The sequence below is a fragment of the Vanellus vanellus genome, assembly GCF_965231255.1.
Source record: "Vanellus vanellus genome assembly, chromosome: Z".
In the NCBI taxonomy this organism is placed as follows: Eukaryota; Metazoa; Chordata; class Aves; order Charadriiformes; family Charadriidae; genus Vanellus; species Vanellus vanellus.
In genome coordinates this window covers 3,462,228-3,481,919 of record NC_138908.1, presented here as the reverse complement: position 1 = coordinate 3,481,919, position 19,692 = coordinate 3,462,228, and the positions used below count along the sequence as shown (strand labels likewise).

Below are 19,692 nucleotides of genomic sequence, written 5' to 3'. Positions count from 1 at the left end.
TGGCTAGGTCCTCAGAGACCAAAACGCCAGAGGCTGCTCTGAATTCAGTGTCGTCACTGTTATCTGTTCTTCTTGGGTTTTTTATCCTCTCCACATCCATTAAACAAATTAAAAGAAAGACATTTGCTGGTCCCATTATGCTTGACCTACATCAGAGTCCTTGGATTTGTTTATAGAATGAAAGGACATTTTAGTTCATTTTTAGTGTCTCTTAAGTGCAACATGTGCTTGCATCAGGTTTTTGGAATGTATTTACTTACATGTATCCCAAAGAAATTTCCTCTTAGTTAACAGCTCTGGGTCCTTGTGACAAAAAAACAATAATCTGGAAAAGTGGGAAAATGTTCACTCAAAATAGTTGGTTTTAAGACTTTTGTTTGCTGGTTTGCTTTTAACATGGAACGCACGCACAGAGCTGTATGGCTTTATAGCGGCTGTGTGAGGGTATTTCCAGTGTTTGACCAGCTAAGACCGAGATCCCATTGAATCCTATTGACTACTGCCACGTATCACTTTGGAGCAGACTACTTTGTCATATAGTTTTGGCATTAGAATCCGTGGATCACGAAGCATGGCTTAACGCTGCCTGTTTTACAAGGATGCGATACTGAACATATATCTTGGGTATTTGCAGTCTCCATGTATTTTCAAAATTCCTTCCATTAAGAATTCCCAAATATAATTAGATTAAACTCTTTACTATTTATAATCCCAGTTATTACTTTCATGCTGGTGGGTACTTTTCCAATAAATTCTTCTGTTTATTACAATGGGTTTCAGTGGTCTAGAGGACAATGTGAAATACAAAACCCAAGGCAAATGTAATTGTACTGCAGCAGTCAGGGAGAATCCAGAAGTCTTCTTTCTGTACTCTTTTGGTTAACCCGCTTTTTAGTAATTATTGAACTGGTTGATTTATCAATTGAAATGGATTATTTTCCCTCAGTGCTAGTGCAACTTACGAATTAGAGAAAGTCAGATTTCATAGTCAAGAAGTTCAATCACTGGCTTTCTTTGCAAACAAATGACATGGTTATAATACTTTTCTTGGCTAAGTCTGAAGGTCAAAATTAGCAAGTTTTAAAGAAGAACTGCAGAGGCATACAGCGGAGCCTTTGTAGTAATCACAAACGAAAGACAGTGCTGAATTAGTAGATATTGTAGAGAATCTAATTTATAGCTGCAACTTGGTATCTGTGACGGCAGCAGTGCAGTTTGCACGAGTTCATTGAAACTTGGGCAAGAATGCAAAGAGCCAGCAGGTCGGTAAGGAAGTACAGAACTGTGGCTAGGGGCCAGCAGCCAAGTCCTGTTGTAAAGGCGGCCCTTAACCACATTTTCACTATTATGACAACTGTGAAACTGGAGTTGTTTTTGTTGCTGTTGGGATCTTGGCTTTGCTTTGCAACTGTGTGGGTTCAACCAAATACTCATTTTCAGTGACTCCTTTGGGTGTTGTTTTTTGCTGGAAGCCGCAGGATGTGATCTTACTTTTAACTTCCAGATCTCTGATGAGCGGTGACTTTGTCTCTTATTTTCTACAGAAGCTGGCTGCAGCTCTTTGAGGCACAGACTGCTGGTGTAAGGGAAGGCATCTGCTACAGCATATAGGACCTTGCCATGACTGCGTTCAAACCCTGATCTAAGCTCCCTTCATTTCACACCCTGATGTTCTTCTTCTGTCTCTGTTTCAGGGTCTTTACGTCTTTGTGGTGTATTTTATCCTGCACAACCAACTTTGCTGTCCTGTGAAAGCAAGTTATACTGTAGACATGAACGGGCACACAACTCCGGGATCGGCTTTTTTCACACATGGCAGTGGTCTGCCGGCTGCAGGTGGAGAGATCAGCAAGTCCACTCAGAACCTCATCAGTGCTATGGAAGAGGTAACAGGGCTCTAGAGTCATTACCTTGTGTGTGGAAAATGTACCTGGAGATTTAATCGTCAGTACTAAAGTGTAATACATGGGAACAAGATGCTAATTATTATAAGTTGGGTTTGGGGAGGAGGGGATTATTTTTTTTTTTACCATAAAAATTGTTATCTTAAGCCATGGTGATATTCTGGGAACTTACAATTCCCTGGTAACATCTCGTCTGGAGAATTCCGCTTGAGTTTTCAGTTTGTTATAGAGGGTGCCTAAAGTGATGTCAAAAGTAGGTCATGAGACATCAAAATATCATGTTAATTCTTTCAGCTTACTGTAGGTCTTAGATGAGGTGTAAGGTTTTAATTTTCCAAAGTCATGCTGTGCAAAATTTCTGGAAACTTTAATAGAATAGAATAAAATTAGGAAAGAAAAGGGGGAAGACGAAAGGGGGAAGGGAGAAGGGGAAAAAAATTGAGGGAGACGGTTTTCATTCTCTTCGTTGCTGGAACTGGAATGCTGCTAGTATCAGCTTTCACTACCTGTAGTAAATCAAGGCGATTTTTGTTGCTATGTACATGTGCAGGTTGATAGAACTAGTTGAAAAATTTCCAGCTAAACAATTTTTCCAGGAAAAAGAAAAAAAAAAAAACAATTTAATGGAATTGAAATATTTTGAGGGAACATGTCGGTTCTAGAAATATTTTTTGTGGAAACCCAGCTGCTCACCTGGCAGCTATTTTGCCCCTTTCTCTACCTGCTTTACTGCAGGTTTGCCTGGATTTTAAAGCTCCTCAGCTGCCTCTTGTCGGACGACTAAATTTATTCAACTTCTCAGCATCTCACTTAAGGTGGTGCCTGGATCCCCACTTTAGTGGACATAATAGCTTCTCAACTCTACGTGGCAAGCTTTTATGTAGAGCAGTGGATCAGCAATAAACCAAGAAAATATATTGTGATTGTCCTAAAATACATATTTGCTTTAGAGTTCAGTATTTCAGCTTTTCATCACATTTAAGGAGCAGATAGATTTTCAAAACCACCTCTTTTCTCATGACCTGAAATTCTGATTCTTTGTACAGCTCCTGAAGTGGCAGGTGAACTATAGCAAAGTTGATATCGAAACTGGAGGGCTCCATACCACTGCCAGAACCTCCAAAGACTGGCAAATTACTTTAAAATATTGTACCGGTAAACATGGGAAGCACTGGTTTGCAACTGTAAATCATATAATGGCAAGTAATTATGATTAGAGGTTATGGAAAGTAGAAGCAGGGTCCAGGAGAGGAAGAGGCAGTGGTAAGAGAGGAGTGAGCTGGAACCTTTTAGTGCTCTAATTTGAAGTTCTCCATACCAGAGGCCAATGTTCAGAAATAGCAATAGTTTTTCAAGTTTTTGAGATAGCTAGGACAGGTACAATAAACACAAGGTTAAATGTCTTGTAATAGAGTTACATATATATATATTTTATTAAAGAAAAAGAAAAGGCTACCTGGTTCATTACAGAAGTGACAGAATAGCTGGTTCCAAAATCTCCTGGTCTTGAGTTTGGCTCCAGTCAGAGTTTCCACTTTCTGCACTATAGTTTTGATGATTACTGCATTTCTGTGTCTTTTTAAACTTTGCAGGTGCCCGCAGACTGGGAGAGAGCATCCTTGCAGCCTGCTAGTCAAGCTAGTGCTGCCTTTAAGCAGAGTCCACAAAACGGCAATGTTTTCCACCCTTCTGGAGGATTTAGTACCAGCTCATTGGTGGCTGATGAGGAATCGCAGGAGTTTGATGACCTAATATTTGCTTTAAAGACTGGTGAGTGGCTCTTCTCCTTGTTCCTCACAGGTTGTTATGTTGTTCTTCACCATAACGGTGTCACATTCCCTGAGATCCAGTTAACAAGATCCGCTAATATAATCTGATTGCCAGTGAAAATCTGAAGTAAAATTGTTTTGCCTTGGACTGCTATTGCATGGAAAATATTGTGCAGGCTATCTAAAATAAAAGAGAAGGAGTCTGCAAAAATACGTTTTGAATCATGATGATAAGCAGACCTACAGAAAGGAGCAGCAGATTGGAGGCTCCAACATTTTTTCACAAGTGCTTAAATGGCTAACTTGCTGCCTCTATCCGTGTCCCATCTTTTCTTCCTTTATTCTTCAAATTGATATATAGATTATATACAGTGCCTATCTTTATTTTATATAGATATATGTGAAAAATAGCATAACTTCATAAAAAATGATTCTCCCATTAACTGTAGGGCAAAATATTTATACAAAATACATTTCGATGTGAAAAAATGGTGTACACCGGAAAGATAAAATAGATAGACTTCTGCCCAAATGCAAGAACCATCTGTCTCCACCATGCTGCTGGAGGACAGAAGCAGGGGAGGCCACTCTAGGTGTCCACACTCAAACCACACCTGCAAAACAAAACATTTGTAATCAGATTCCCCTCGATACCCTTAAGAGTTCAAGTCTTCAAAATCCCAGGCTTTGCCCTCAGTTATGTATTGCTTTTCTTCCTTCTTACCTACTCCACCAATGAAACTTCAGGTTATCCAAATGATGATATAAACAGATAGCCAGACGTGGCCACAGGTGGAAGAAATGAAGTGAAACCTGATTCAAAGATAGGTCAGCATGGGAATGACTGGTAAGATGACCACGAAGGCAAAGGAGCACCACCTGATAAGACCTGGCCGATGCCCAACACAAACCCACCTCCTCTAGGCACCAGGTGAAATACAAATGGACAAGCTTGGTAGTAGGAGGTCACCTGGATGATCTTTGGGGGTACCATCAAGCCTTGCAAGAGATGACAGTGAGGTACTGGTGACATTAGCAGGTTAAGTGGTGTGGCACCGATAATTTCAGGAATTTGTTCCCTTCAGTGACACCAAGGAAAATGGTCAAGCTGGTTGGAAGACTGGGAATGCCGCTAATGAAGGGATAGTTTTAGTCAGTAGAGTCATAATACTTTATCTCCTAAACCAATTTCCATTGCAGAAGACTTTCTAATCATGGAGATAATTGGGTGATTAATAACTGGTCTAATGTGAAGAAATACAAATTTTTATGAAAATTGTCACAAAATCTGTATTGTATCTGTTAATTGTCCTGGACACTTTGCAGACTACTTCTACTATGTTAGGCAGATAAAGATTTTGAGCAAGACTTTCAAATCTAGGTCCGTAAGCTTACAGCTGCAAACATTTTTTAAGTACCTAAGATGGTAGGTTTCAGTTTTTATTACTCCTTCCTGAATATTTTTAAGGAAACCAGATAATTCTCAGATAGTTAGTAAGATATGAAGCCATTCACATCTAACACTCCCACCATCGCACACAGCGTTTACTGCTTAAGCAGCTGATTTGACATCAGTTGGCCTATTTTCTGCAGTAAACTCTACACACTGTGGAAGACTGAGTCTTAAATCATGAAGAACAATCCAGGCAACAGCAGCAGTTAAAACTTGTGGTTAATATAATTCACCACAACTTTAGCATTTAATGATTTTTTTAATAAATCTTCAAGCTCCATCCTTAGTTAATTTGTTTTCTGAAGGAACTAGGTCTAGAACCAGCTTTTGATTATTTTACCAAAATGTTATCATTGTCTTCTTTATTAATATGTTATTATCATTTGTTCTTGTGAGCCTTTTGTATTAATGTGATTTGAAGCAGAGACCTCAGGCCACAGTTGGAGAAAAATACTTTTGTTTGTATTACTCATTCGAGTAGTCCCTGACTGTTTTACCTCACCTCAATGTTTATTTGTGTGCCCAAACTGTGTCCCCAGCAACATTACGGGGGCAAAAAAAGATGATTTCTAAGCCAAACCAGTTGTCCGATCTGGTCCCAGCCACACACACATTTGAACGAGCCAAAACGAGGCGGTAGTGTTTAGGTTAAACCACCAAAGTAAATGTTTATCAGCTATTGCCTTAGATACATGCTGTAGCTCAACGCATACTTAAAGCCAAAAGATGTGAGCTTTTCTGTAACTAAAAGTCGTGTCTGTTTTATTGTTTTCACCCAGACCTGCTCTCCAGTCCAGTTCAGTGCATGGCCAAGGAGTCAAGGTGCTCCCGATGGCACGAGGGAGGGAACCACGTGGAAGCAATAAAAAGGGAGATGAGGAGGTGGAAAGTGGGATTTCTTCTCTCTTTGGCAGCACAGGCTTATGCTGCCAAAGCAGTCACTGAGCTGTGCTCTGACGGGAATTTTATGGTACAGTTAAGCTAGCAGGCATGGCAAGGAGCTGATCTCCCGGTGCCTCCTGGCAGCACGTTTCTTCTTCCTCTCTTGCATGGTTGCCCATACTCACGTGAAACCGCAACAACTCAAGACTTCTCTTTCTCTCCCCCTCTCCCCTTGCCACTCCGCGACAGTTTGATGCCCTTTGAACACCAGTCCCAGCTCCACGGAAGCAGTGGTCGTCATCAACTGGAAGACCACCACCTCTTCTCTAAGTAGGCTGAAGTGTATGGGCAGCTGGGACGCCTTTTTGCTGCCCTGCTCGCCTCTGTCATTGGCCGTAAGCAGTGCTTCTCAAACCCTTTTAGACCAGGCTTTGTTTCAGTAGGCTGAGAATTCCTCACCTCGAGCAGAGGAGCCCCTGGGAGAGCAGGGAAAAGGTGCTTTGCACCACATATTAGCTGGTTTGGTCCCTCCTAAACTGGGAGGTATGGCGTTTGGGTGTAGAGGAAGAATAGAAATGCTCACTCTGCTATTGCTCAAGCTTCACCTCTGATAAGCAGAGACAGAAACCTCCATTATCTGTCCTTACCCTAAAACTGTCAATCTATAACCAAACTCACCCTTAGCTGTGCTAAAATATTAGCTCCCACTCTGAAGGCTGGCTGAGGATCAGCACTGATTAGCAGAGGAATATGCGAAAAATGTCTTTATGCCTCTTTGCACTTCATCTGTCCTTTCTGCTTATGTAGTTTGGAGCTCTCTGAAGGTTTCTTTAATTTATGCTCCACTGCCTGTAGCCGCAAGGTTTAATCTAGTGGCCAGGATCAGCGAGAATGAGGGTATAATCACAGCACAGCTAAAATCTCATTCCTCCCCCTGCCCCACCCTTGCGCTGCATCTGGCCGCTCGCAGCAGTAGATATGAAGGATGACTGACGCAGGTTAAAAAAAAATCAAGCAGACAACCCCCCCCCCCTCCCAGCACAACTTTATTCTTTAACTTGAAATGGTTTAGTAACTTGCAGTTTGCAGTGGGGCTCCGCAAATAGATGCGTTGGCACACTTGGCCGTATTGCTAAAGAAATGTGTCGTAGAACTATGCACTTAGCCCTTGGTTCCATAATCATTAATGCTGGGCCTAATTACAGATTAACCTGAAATACGGACTGGGTCAGATGAAGGCATACAACTGCATTTCTAGCAACTTAGGGGGACAACAGTGTACTGTTTCTTAGCCAGCTTTTACGACAGCTTTCTGCAAGCTTTTCATCGCACGGCCACAGAATTTTTTGTTTGGTGTAAAAAAATCCAAAAGCTGGACTTCTTATATCATAAAGCCATGGCCTCTGAATGTCTTATTAATTAACTCCTCCTTTCCATCAAATATGTTCATTTCCATACAGAAATACATAGTTAGGATTCACTACCGTCACTATATCACCTTTTATACCGTGGGAATCTTTCGGAAGGAAAGCCAGCTCCAAGGCAGTTTACGTGCAGGAAATGTCAGAGCAATTATGGTAGGAAAAAATAATTTAGGGATGCGTCCTGCCTATTGGTATGTGCTAAAGCATTACTTTTTAAAATGTTTATGAATTTGGATTAAATTATTTATTTTATTATATTTCATTTATGGCTTTTATAATGAACGAAAGGGTTAGCTTCTACTGAGAAGTACAATTATTTACTAATTAGTTTTTGTTAATTGCAAAAAAATAATTTTAATTATTAAGTGCTGTCATTTTGGACAAGAACTCATTTTTTCTCTGATTTTTAGTGCAAAGTTTATATTGATAGACAATTTAATAAGACCATTGCCTTCCAGATTGTCACAGAGTCGTATGTGACCGTCATTGAGGCTAAAGCTCAATATAGCAGAATTCCCTGAGGACTTCTACTCCGGTTAGGGCTGGGGAGTTAAAAAGGAGCCAAGAGGATAAAAGTAGATGGAACCTGCCCCAGAGCATCATGCTGTCCCTCAGCTTTGCTTGAAAGCGTAAATACCATAAATGCATGATAGCTTTGCTGATCTCTGAGCTTCCATCCACATTCCCCTCTCCTACAAATGCTCTTGTCCTCCCCGTTCTGTGATGTGCAAAACTGAAGCGATTTCTTCCTTTGGGTGAGATGTGAATGCAAAACACAGCAAAGCCTTTGAGGGGGGCCCAAACCCCTCCAGTGCTGACTGGTGACCCAACCCTGTAGGAAAGGCCTTTATAGGTTAGACTGGTGTCGTGGTTTTGCTTTTAATAGAGGTGTATGTGATAAATCCTAAATAAATATTCTACATGGAGAATACCTGCAAAAAATCTGCTATATAAGTTGAAAACCCGTCACAAATGCCGCTATTACAATAATGATGATATATAAACCAACTCATAATTTTCAATGCAATACATCGAGGGTTCCAAAGTCAGCATTTTTTTTAAATCTTGGTGTTGCCACTGTAGATGTCTGGTTTAAGTATTGAGTGCTTCACATTGGGCATTCAGAACTAAAGGAAAAAAAAAAGAAATTTCACACTCTGAAAGGTGTTCTGTGCAACATCCTGGAGACTGTGATGGAGCAGATAAATCGTAGACAGTGGCAAAGTGCCAGATTCGTGCCCTGCCTTATCAACCTACGTCATTTCTGTTTTGAAGGACTCACTTCAAAGAAAAAAAAAAAAAAAAAAAAAAAGGAAGGAAGGGTAGCCAGTTTGCGTATTCATTCAACTTCTCATTTGTGGTTGCTCACCCATATGCGATCTGCTGGCTGTTGAACGTGACTGTGTAATATCCAGGACGCATTTTTAGTCCAATCTGAACTTTATTTGTAGAAGACTGGATGTCTGCTGGTGTCGTTTCTGTAGAGTCAAAACTCTGAAAGAAGAATTAAAGTTGGTTTGTGTAGTTTATTCATTTCTAATACATCTTACACATACGTTGTAAGTCATGATTTATTCAGAAAGCAAGATGCTTACGAGATAAAAAGTCTTCCCAGAGACATGAGTACAGTAATTACAAAACAAACTCCGTCTCCCTTAAAATGTTTTAGTGCACGTCTGCGATGTATCTGAACAAGCAGCTGATAACAGCTGGCGTTCAAGGAGACGTGGGAATGCCCTGAAGAAATCCTTCAGCCAGTAGATGTCACTGGAGGGATCTGGCTGGCCTTGCAATGCCAGCTGTGACTCCTCAGCTTCTAGTTAGTCCTTTGATACAAAAAGAAAGGAAGAAAGGCCTCACTTTCCTGCGTCTTTCTCTTAAAATAGTTTCTTCACAAACTGGGGAAAATGCACACACACACCCCCCAGAGTACCTATTGTCCAACTCTAGCATCTCTTGGGGCGTACGTGCTTTTTCGGATCTGTGTTCAAATTCTGCTCTAATCTGAGAACAAGCCGGACCGATGAGCTCTGTGAAACTCCATCGTGTGACCAGTCGTGCCCTCCCCAGCCTGGCGACTGTTTGGTGAGCTGGTGTCCTGATCGCATTTCAGCTCTCATTCCTAAAAAGGATCAGCTCTCGCAGAGTTTGTCTTTGCATCAGCAGCAGAACAAGGCCCTTGTAAACCCAAAGTAGCATACTTCAGGCTCTGGTTTACCAAGTTGCTGATAAGAACGTCCGTAACAAAAAAAAAATATCTCCTCTTACTTTGCACAGCATGTGCAGAAAGCATGCACGTATATGTCTTTTAAGAAGATATGTAGTGTAATACGGTATTAGACTGGTATCTGACATTTTTGTAGTGACCAACACGAGATTCTTTAAGAAACCTCGTGCTGAATAATTGCAGTATCACCACCAGGAAGGCAAATATCTTTCTAACCCCAACAGTCAGTGTTCACCTTGAAATTTGAACCCAGGATTTATATAATACGATTTTAAACTTTTTCAATAATGTATTTTTTTTTTTCCTTTTTGGAATTTGTACTTTATCCAGCCCAAAGAAATGTTCTGAGTGAATTTCCATGTTAGTGATGCTACATAATAAGTTTTGTTTTGTTTCTCCATTCAAAGTATTTTTTTTTACTTCAAGGTTATTACCTTGTTCTTCCATCCCCAAATGGTAAATACAGCAGTCTGATTTATCTTCTCTATTACATTCATGTCTCTTTTCTAAAACAAACAGTTTTAGAGATGATAAGGAAAAAAAAAAAAAAAAACAAAAAACACAAACAACTTGCTGATGCAATTGCTGTTTTTCCCAGGACTTTCAAGCAGCTTTTAGTTATTAGACCATGATTCAATGAAAAGGTCAAATATGCATATAAATTTAAATCAGTAAGTACAGCTTAATCATCTTCAGTACACTTATAAACAAGTATTTTAATGATTCAGAGCCTAATCTTCTTGTCTTTATTATTATATCTCTGTACGTTAGTGGATATTTACTGTTGTCGTATCCTGACAGTAATTGCTGGTCTGAAGAGCTTGGGTCATGCAGACCTAAGAAGAGGACTCATCTGGTAGATGTCAATGATGTCAGTGTGACCCAAACACCAAAATCAGGTGTAAGCAGTTTCACAGTGCAGAAATACCCACTTTTCACCCAGATGCGGTAGGGCTGGGCTCATGCAGCTGAGTTTGGCTTCTAGCGGGACTACTCCCAGACCTCTGCAGGAAAGCCTGCCTGGTCCTGCAGGTTCTTCTGCTCAGGTTCTCTGGACCAACCTCCGTATTCAGGATTGCAGCCTGAGTTCCCACAGGAAGGGAGCATCCCACCGCTGCCCCCTTTTCCATACATCATCCCTACTTGGGTGGTGGTGGAAGGAGAGGTGCTGTGGAAAAACTCAGTGAAAGTGGAACAATAGGGGGCATAGAAAGTTCTGAGGTAGTTCCAAAAAAGTAATGAACCTTATCTTGTCTTTTGCCAAACAAGCCAAAGCCTGGGATGTCGGCTGAGGCAGAAATGAGAGATGCATTGTACAACTGATAGAAGCTCCTGAAAATATTTTTTAGTATGAAAGTGCAAATCACTGCCTCTCCCAGCATACCCTGTTCAGGGCTTTTTGAGCCAAATGTCATCCCTTTGCAACTCCCTTGAACTGCGTGTAGTTACAGATCTACTTCTGCCCAAAATGAATGACTTGCTTAGTTATCTGTAAGTGACATTGCTGTAAGACCATACCTGAAATGAGTCTGTCTTGAAATCACCATGCCTAATTACACTGGTGTGCAGTTCTCAACAAACTTAAAGCCCAAGTGCTCTAAACCTTAACAAGACCCATATATTTTTTTCAGGATTCGCTCTACAACTCCAAGAGAGGAGCTGAAAACGCACTGAAGGTTATCAGTACAACTGATATTCTGTGGTCTGAAAAAATATACATTTCATAAAAACTAGTGCAGGGTTATGTATCTTTACAGTAATTAACTCAACACTACCCCTCCCCCAAAAAAAAGAAACAAGGAAGCAACAAGCTAACAGAACTCCCTTGACAAAAGGATGGAGAAGGTGGCCTCGTGAGGTCTCTTCCAGACATATTTTGGAAGTTTCCATAGGCCAAAGTCTAGTATTCTCTCACAGTAGAAGAAAAACACAATACACCAGCTTGTGCCAAATGTGGGTTTAAAGAATATTTAGTCAGCGTCTTTTCTCATGTTGAAATTACAATCCTATTAAAACAGCTGGAATTATAGTTTAACAGGGAAATTGTATCATTAAAAGTCAATTCTTCAAGAAGAAGTCCTTGGAAATAGCAGACTGTAACAGCCAGACCACGAACCCAGCCTAAGCCAGGCCTTGATTTATGCTCTTGTGATTTCAAGGCAAACTCTGAATAGCTATTGTACCCTTTACTGAGACAAACAGAGTGACTGACAGCGGAATTGTGAAAAAGCGTATCCGGATGGTAAAAAACTATGTCAGATAACGTTATAATCCGTGGATTCAGAACTGTGGACTACGAAGAAGTCGCCACATCGTTGTGGGGTAGGGAAGCATGTCAGTAATCGGAGTAAAGCAGAGCAGGACACAATGTCACCGCTGTGGTGTCGGGGCGTCGTTCTCACTGATTCTTTTGTTTGTTTGTTTGTTCCTTTCGCTGTTTCAGGTGCAGGCCTCAGCGTCAGCGATAACGAGTCTTGTCACGGCAGCCAGGACGGTGGCAGCATGGCGAACTCCCAGATCGTAGAGCTTAGAAGAATACCCATAGCAGACACTCACCTCTAACTCCACGGCTTGCTTTTGGGGTTTTTTTTTGTTGGTTTTTTTTTTTTTTTTTTTTTTTAATTCAAGCCTCAGTATTTTTATATTTGTACTTCCTTTTGCACTAAAACACTATATGAAACTGTGTAGTAGAATGCTGTGAGCTTTACTGAACGTGTAACAAGGAACGTTTGCTTGAGGTTTTGTATAGCAGAAAATAAACTGTAAATTTTTTACAGTGGCTGAGCGTCGATAGATACCATGGCAATTGGCCTAGATTTGTATCTTGTAGCTAGATGACATATTTCTCAAACTGTAGCTTTTTTAATTAACCTGCACGTGTAACACTGATTAATAAAAACAATAGAGTCTGTTTGATACAAACAAGTCTGTTATTTCTGCTCGCGGCTTACGGAGCTGGAAGATGGTGCAGAGACCCTGTTGGGCAGGAGAGCTTTTTAATTAAACGGTTGTTCCCAGTTTCTGAATCTGTGCTCTTCTAACTGGTTCTTGAGTACCCAAATCTGTGAACTTTACAAATTCAGATAAAGTCTTGAGCCAGAGCGCTTGAAATTTAAATTGTGACATGATCAAATATGCAGTGACCTGAAAAAATCAGAGGGAAGGGGAGATGAAGGGCAAGAGGGAAACCACCAGCAGCTGCATGCTGTCGACTTCGTTACCTTGCTGGTTTCTTAATATTAAACTCTCTCTCTCTTCTCACAGTCAGAAATAAGGGGGAATTCCAAAGAGTTGAATTTTCTGTTAGTCTCTGTGGGTGCTATGCAGATACCCCTGTTCTGATTGAAGGGTTCAAGTATTACAATACAAACAGAGTGAGATCAGTAATCCGGGGCCATAAATGAGCAAGAAAAGTTCCTCCCTTGGGGGGAAAAAAAAATAAAAATAGAGAGGAAGTATTTCAGAACTGAGAGGGGGAGGCAGGCTGATCTTGTAGGAATCATTAACTCTGCTTCTGCACAGACACTGTGGAAGAAAAACACATTAAAGCAGGAGACCGGGGGAATTTTCCTCTGAACATTTCTGAGCACAGTGTAGAAATGCAGTAAATGGGAACGCAAGCCCTTCATACCTTCTTCAGGAACTTGCCTAGAGGCTTAGTGCTGAGCAAGCTCTGAGCAACAACATCTCCTTTTAAAAGAAAACTTTTCTGAAACTGAAAATAGTTCCGTGAACTTTGCTATAGCGATATACAAATTTCAGTGTATCTAATTACTCGTTGAGCTGGAAAAAAGAAAAACCCAAACAAGTTCGTCTTCTGTGTCCCAGTTCTGTACTAGCTGGTAGGACTGCACAGCTCACAGTCATCACGCATATCCAAAGCAGACATAATCTTTAAGGTCTAATGCAAAAGCATTCACAGACCCAGGAAACTATTTCTAGTCAGCAAAGCCCTCAAACTAGTGCTTTTTAAGTGCAGATTTTAATTAATGGGAAATGAGAGTATGCCTATATTTAATTAGTACATGTTCTGCAGCATCCAGTCTTAAATTTCTGATTCCCAGGAGGTTTGTTGACTCTTCTTATGCTGGCCAGGCGACGGAGCAAACACGGCCAAGTCTTTGTGGTCAGTGGCAAAACTTGCCGGGGGGGCACGGGCAGGGGGGTGGACAATGAGCCTTGCTTCACCCTGGCAATACCCAGAAGTCGGGGAGACCCTTTGCCCCTGAGCAGGAGGGGAAGCCTTCTGCCTCGGAAGGTAACTTTGTACAGGAGTGAACCGTCTAAGTGTATTTTATCATTCACTTTTCTGCCCATACCTACACCTGCTGGAAAGGGACATTCTGGGCGCACGGATGAACTGCAAGCGTCATCAAAATAAATCTCTCAGTCTGGACTTAAAATTAGTTTTGGACACTGTGCAATGTGGTACTTTTTTATTTTCTACACAGGAAACCTGTCTCTTGAAGAGGGTTGTTTGTTTTTTGTTTTTTTTTTTTTTTTTTAAATTGCTATTTTATTTCATTCTTCCTGAATCAACTGAGACAAGCATTGTCCATTGCCAAAGCTTTTCATCTACCCACCAGAGCCCTGACGTGAAGCCTGGCCCTGCAGAACGATTGCAACACTCACTGGGTTGCGAGAGAGTCGGGGCTGTAACAGATGTTTCATTACTCGCAGTACATGCTACTACATGCTGTGAGAAAGCTTATAAAAGAAGGATGTTTGTTTGATTTTGACTCACCACCATAAGTGTTAATACTTTGTGTCACTTCAACTTGTTGCACAACTGGCCTGGTTAGGGATTTACTGTAAGTGCATCAGCATTCTCAAAGCAGATCAAGTAGGATGAAGTCTGCTGCCAACGTTTGTTGAATTTTAAATCTCTAGGTGGTGCTCACATGGTTTAAGATCATGAGATGAATTTTGTTATTGTTCTAGAACCTTTTTCTTTTTTTTTTTCCCCCCAAGGAAAATACTCCGTCTGTAGGAAATTCAGTGTTTTAACAGCATGGGTCTCTCTCAGCTCCTTTCTGCTGTTCCTTGAGCAGATGGAGATTGAGACGGGGCGCAGGGCAGTGGTGTGCTCCGACTCAGGTGTGCCCAACAGCCACACCTGGGCAGGAGGAGCACCTCTACCGTTGGCTTGACTTACCCTAACCAGACTGAACGCCTCCCGCGGTTCCCTGATCTCGGGCGTTATTTAAAATTTGATAGAGAGCATAAACATTTCTTTGCTTCTGTGAGACGAACGAATCCACGGCTCGATACCTTTCAAACCAAGTGTTACCACAGGGCCTGCCGCGCTAACCCCTTCAGCCCTTTGCTTTGCTGCCGCATAGCGAAGAGCACCAGGACACGTACTGCCTTTGCTGTTTTCCCTGCGACAGGAGCCATCATTTCTCCACAAGAGGCTGTTCTCCGTGTTTTGAGGGGCAGAAGGAGCTGTGGTTAATATGGATGTCACATTTCGCAGTTCGCTGTGTGAAGGAGACTCCTTTTCCAGATAAGCTTCCCATAAAGCTACTTAATTATGTATGTAGATCAGATGAACGAATGGATGTGTTTCAGGAGTTTATCACCACTCATACGCCAACATAAGTAAATTCACTCTTTTAAAAGATGTCTGAATATATTTCACATTCAGGTGCATAAGTGATGAAAAATGCTAAGTACAAGAGGCATCTTTTAGGTGATGGTTCGGAGAAACAGATTCTGATTTCACTTTTCTTGGTACAGATTCAAAATAGATCAATTCGAGTCAGTGACTTGAACAGAAATACTCGGATTATTTTTTTTCTTCAGAACCTAGTTGAGAGCAAATGCTTAGTACTCCAATATCCTACATCCAAAGTCATCATCGTGCCAAGAACTGCACAGTGAGAGCTTTGATCTGCAAGGGATTAAATTGTATTGAGAGCTTTACAGCAATAAAGTGCCTATGTGCTCAACATAAAATTATGTTAAATTGACTGATCATGCAGAGGTTTGACTAGAAAATTGCTTCAGTTCAGGCATATCCTGCCTTCAGATATATTTCACCAGAGTTCAGCCTATGCTGCGGACCTCAACCTATTATTGTGGATTCTGCTGCACCAGCACTGGTGTAAACCAGTGAGAAACCAGAATGTCTGCCCAGTTTGCTAGCAGCGAAACTTGCTCCTGTGTTACTTCTACTGGCAGTAACATGTAGTGAAAATAGCACACGCAAGTTTGTGCTCATCTGCTTAAGTCAGATTCTGTTAATTTTCACAGAAAAAAAATAAAAAATAACTTCAATTTTTCATTTCAGGGTTCAAAATCACCTTCTATGCAATAAATACATGGAAATAATTACAATGTAATACTCAAACATTGAATGAAATATCTGGGACTAACGATGTGCTGAAACTGAGTTGTGTTACCTGGCCTGAACGGTAGCCCAAAAGCCCTAAGAATGGTTTTGTTTGGTGGGCTGGGTTTTAACCAAGTCAAAGTTGTGTTCACGGCGGAGACAGTGTTTTCGCAAACACACAACATTCGGGGAAAATTATAAATACCTTTTCTGTTGTTGTTGTTTCATCATTTCATCATTTTTTTGCTTTCTATGCAAACCCAAAGTCTGCTGCGGCATCGCTTTGGTCCCGCCGTCCTGCTCAGCACCCCCAGGAAGGTGAGTGCTTTGCTCTTCCTGGAGGTGGTGGGTTTGCTCACAGGATTATTTTGCCAATGGTTCGTACCACAGGCTGACGGAAGGACTTTCCTGGATAACCGGAAAAGGGAAACGTGTTCTAGCAACTGCGAGCACAGAGCTTGAGAGCACGGATTTAACAACCCTGACACCACTCCCTAGCTAAAACACACAGTTTGGAGACGGCCCCGGAGTGTCTTGTAGCGATGGCTGGCGTCAAAAGTGCAGGGAAAGGTTTTTACTGAAGCTGTCAGGGTCCTCCCCGACTCGGCAGGTAGGCTTTGAGGATGGGGCGGTCATTCCTGTGCTGTAGTGCCGCTGATCTGAGCACACAGCGATTTTATCCAGACATGGTCTAACTTCCCAAAGCTGTCATCTTCAGCGTGGCCCTACGCTTCATGCAGTGCAAATAGCAGCATCTGGCCTATCTTTTGATGGTTCAAAGTATGTGTGAAGCACAAGTACATGTCACTGTGTATGCACAGACAAAATAATTGTGGGATGTAAGAGTTTAACATCATAAAAATAAATTCCGTTTCAGTCTGGAAGCTAAAACACTGCAGTCCAGGTTATGAAACAGGTTTCCCTGGAAACTTCTTGGCTCCTGCTTTGCAATTCCTGAGCCGAAGTTAAGCGTGCGATTTCCCAGTTTCCTGACTGGAAAGAGTCACACATCCAGGCATGGGACGTGCAGTTGCCAGCAGAGGTGCAAGAAGAAGGGGATGCCTGAAATCTCCCTTTGCTCTCCGCCTCCCGCAGTGCACCAGCACGGGGTGCACCACCCACAGACCCGCTCTGCAGGACCCACCGGGACGCTGCTGCCTCGGGTCTGCCTCTTCCCCACGCTGGGGAAGCGGGGATGCAGAGACAAAGATTTTCCCGTCTGGCGAAGACGGGACAGATTTCTCTCCCACGTGCGCACAAGCCCATATTTCTTTTTGCTTTGGGAAAACAACATCTGCAGATTGGGGCAGGGCAGGACGAAAAGCACAGACAAACAAGCAGCGACCTCGCTCGAAATCCTTGTCGAGCCCTGATAACGGGAGATAGCGAGTTGCTCCTCACCAGCCATGTGCGTGTGTTCCTTCCTGCAGGATGATAACACGGCCAGCCCTGATGCCTCCGCTGCGGCACACAGGCACTGTCTGCGCTGGTGACTCACACGGGGCTTGTTCTCTGGTGCTTCAGCCCCAAAATGAGCCCCGTTTCCATCTGTTCTCCGTGCCACAGACATTATTTGCAATGCTCCTTGCAGGAGAAATTTAACAACGCCCCACCGACCAACTTTCTTCTGCTGAAGGAGCGACCCTCCTCCCTGACCTCCTGCTTCACCAGCACCTCGGTCACTGCTGTGGGCCCACAGTCCTTCCCAAAGAGGACCGTCATTCACTTATTCCTTCTAACAGCATTCGCCTCAACGTGAATGGGCTTGTGGTCCCTTTCCCTCAGCCAGGCCTTTGTAAGGACATAATGCCAAATATGAATATTCTGCTTTTCTGTCTTGTAAGAAGGAACCGGTTTCTTTCTTAGTTCTTTGTTGTTCTGCAATTACCACGTTTTGTACCTTCTGCTGGATAAGGTCCTAAGGAGTCGCATCCTACTCCAGCAAAAAATATTGGAGACCATCCTCAGAAATAACCACATGTCGGCTTTGGCTAATTGGATGGCAAAATAGTTCATTGGTTCACTGGTTAATGTGTCTCCACCCATGTGAATCCTGTATCCAGCTATTGTCTGTTCTACATTTATTAAAGCTGGTCTGGCCATTGTAACTGGGGCTTTCTGCAGGTTTTGGGACATGCATGCTCCCTCGTGGTATCTCTTGATTTTTCTGTCCCAGCGAACGCTGAAACCTTGCCTGCGCCGAGGCACAGCCACGGGCAGGCGGTGGAAGGTCTCCACTCTGACTGTTATCAAGGTTTAAGAGGCGAGTTGGAATTTGGTGGGGCTGCAGAGGGCCTGAAACCCTCCCCCAGTTTGTGAGCAGTGCTCTGATTAGCGGTCTACTGTATGAAAGATGAGGTGTCTTCAGCTCCTGCCATCCCTCACGTGTGCTCTGGGCGGTTCCATGGACGGGTGAAGGTAGGTACTTCTGAAAGGAGAAATTAACAGCCCTAGAGCACAGGCAAAGAGGAGAAACCTCTGAGAGCTTCCTTGTCTTTATTTTTTCTTGTTTCCCATCACCCAGTTGCTTCCCACTATCTCCGTAAGCCCGACGCTCTGCCTTCTGAGGCAGCATTGCGTGCCCACTCAGAGCGCCTAAGGCCAGCACTGCGGCCCTCCTCCGAGGACCACGTGCCTACAGCTTCGAGGTTCTTCCATCTTGAGAGCCAGGTTTAATGATTTTACTTTACAGGGAGAAGGGGCTTTTCAGAGTTAAGAGTGTTATCAACTCCTTAAATTCAGGGATGGCAGAAGACCTCTGTTGCACAAGAGAAGACCTCTAACCCTGGTCCTTAGTGGACTAAGGATTAGGGTAAGGCCCGGCCTATGGCAGTGGTGTGGACCGCTGCTGTATCACCAGCTGGAAACTGTCTGCCCACCTTAAAAATCACAGTCTGCGGTGGAGTGCGGAGCAAAAACAAGCAGCGCAAATGCCAGGCAGCTACTAGCAAGCCTTCTGACTTGCAAATGGAATGGCTCATTGCAAACATCGGGAGATTAATATTAAAGATAGTCCTCCGAGCACCGAAAAGAATCCCGCATAGCCTCAGGAGATGGACAGCTGAATCCTCGGAGCCAGTACACACAGTTATGCCATCCGACCCCGGGGACACAGACCTTGTTTTTGAAAGCAGCGTGCTCTAGAGGAGAAAGTAAATGGAAAAACAGTATCATCTTGCTTTCCTAACCCAGAAAAGGAGCCTTGGATGTTCGTGAAAACAATCTTTTATTGCAAAGGAAACAGAAGCTGAGATTTTTCTGCTCCTTATAAAACTGAGGCAAACATGATTAAAAAATGACTAGCTTTCTGAAACTGTGTGAATTAGCAAAGAAACAGAGCGTGCATTTCTGCTCATGTCTTCTCTTGTTATGTTCAAATACCATCAGAAATACCGGTAGAATTACTCTCTTTTTTTGCAGAAGTACTAGGCAACAAGAGGCAAAGTTTTACGTATCATATGAAGTAAGTTAACATCCAGATCATAAACCACAAAGTTAGTGCCTGTAGACCACAAGTGTTCAGAATTCATTAGTTCTGACTAGTTGAACTGCTTGTTACTCACTTTAATCTGATATCTACTCTAGAAGGAAAATTGTTGTGTTGAAACTAATTAAAGCCTTTTTTTTTTTGTCTTGTATGAGTTTTATATTAGTAGTGGCAATACATGTTTTGCTCAAATTAGGTCCATTATTTCTAGT

At 42.4% G+C, this 19,692-nt stretch overlaps 1 protein-coding gene across 1 annotated transcript in view; it reads left to right on the top strand.

The window, feature by feature from the left end:
* ADGRV1 (adhesion G protein-coupled receptor V1) overlaps positions 1-12,644 on the top strand; it is a gene marked incomplete at its 5' end in the record, with an annotated part of 274,932 nt that extends 262,288 nt beyond the window's left edge. Inside the window, 3 exons of the mRNA XM_082496974.1 lie at positions 1,695-1,886; positions 3,497-3,674; positions 12,103-12,644. Of these exons, the coding sequence (XP_082353100.1) occupies positions 1,695-1,886; positions 3,497-3,674; positions 12,103-12,221 (489 nt within the window). The 3' untranslated portion in view covers positions 12,222-12,644. The remainder of the gene's footprint in view (positions 1-1,694; positions 1,887-3,496; positions 3,675-12,102) is intronic.
* Positions 12,645-19,692: the final 7,048 nt, after the last annotated feature.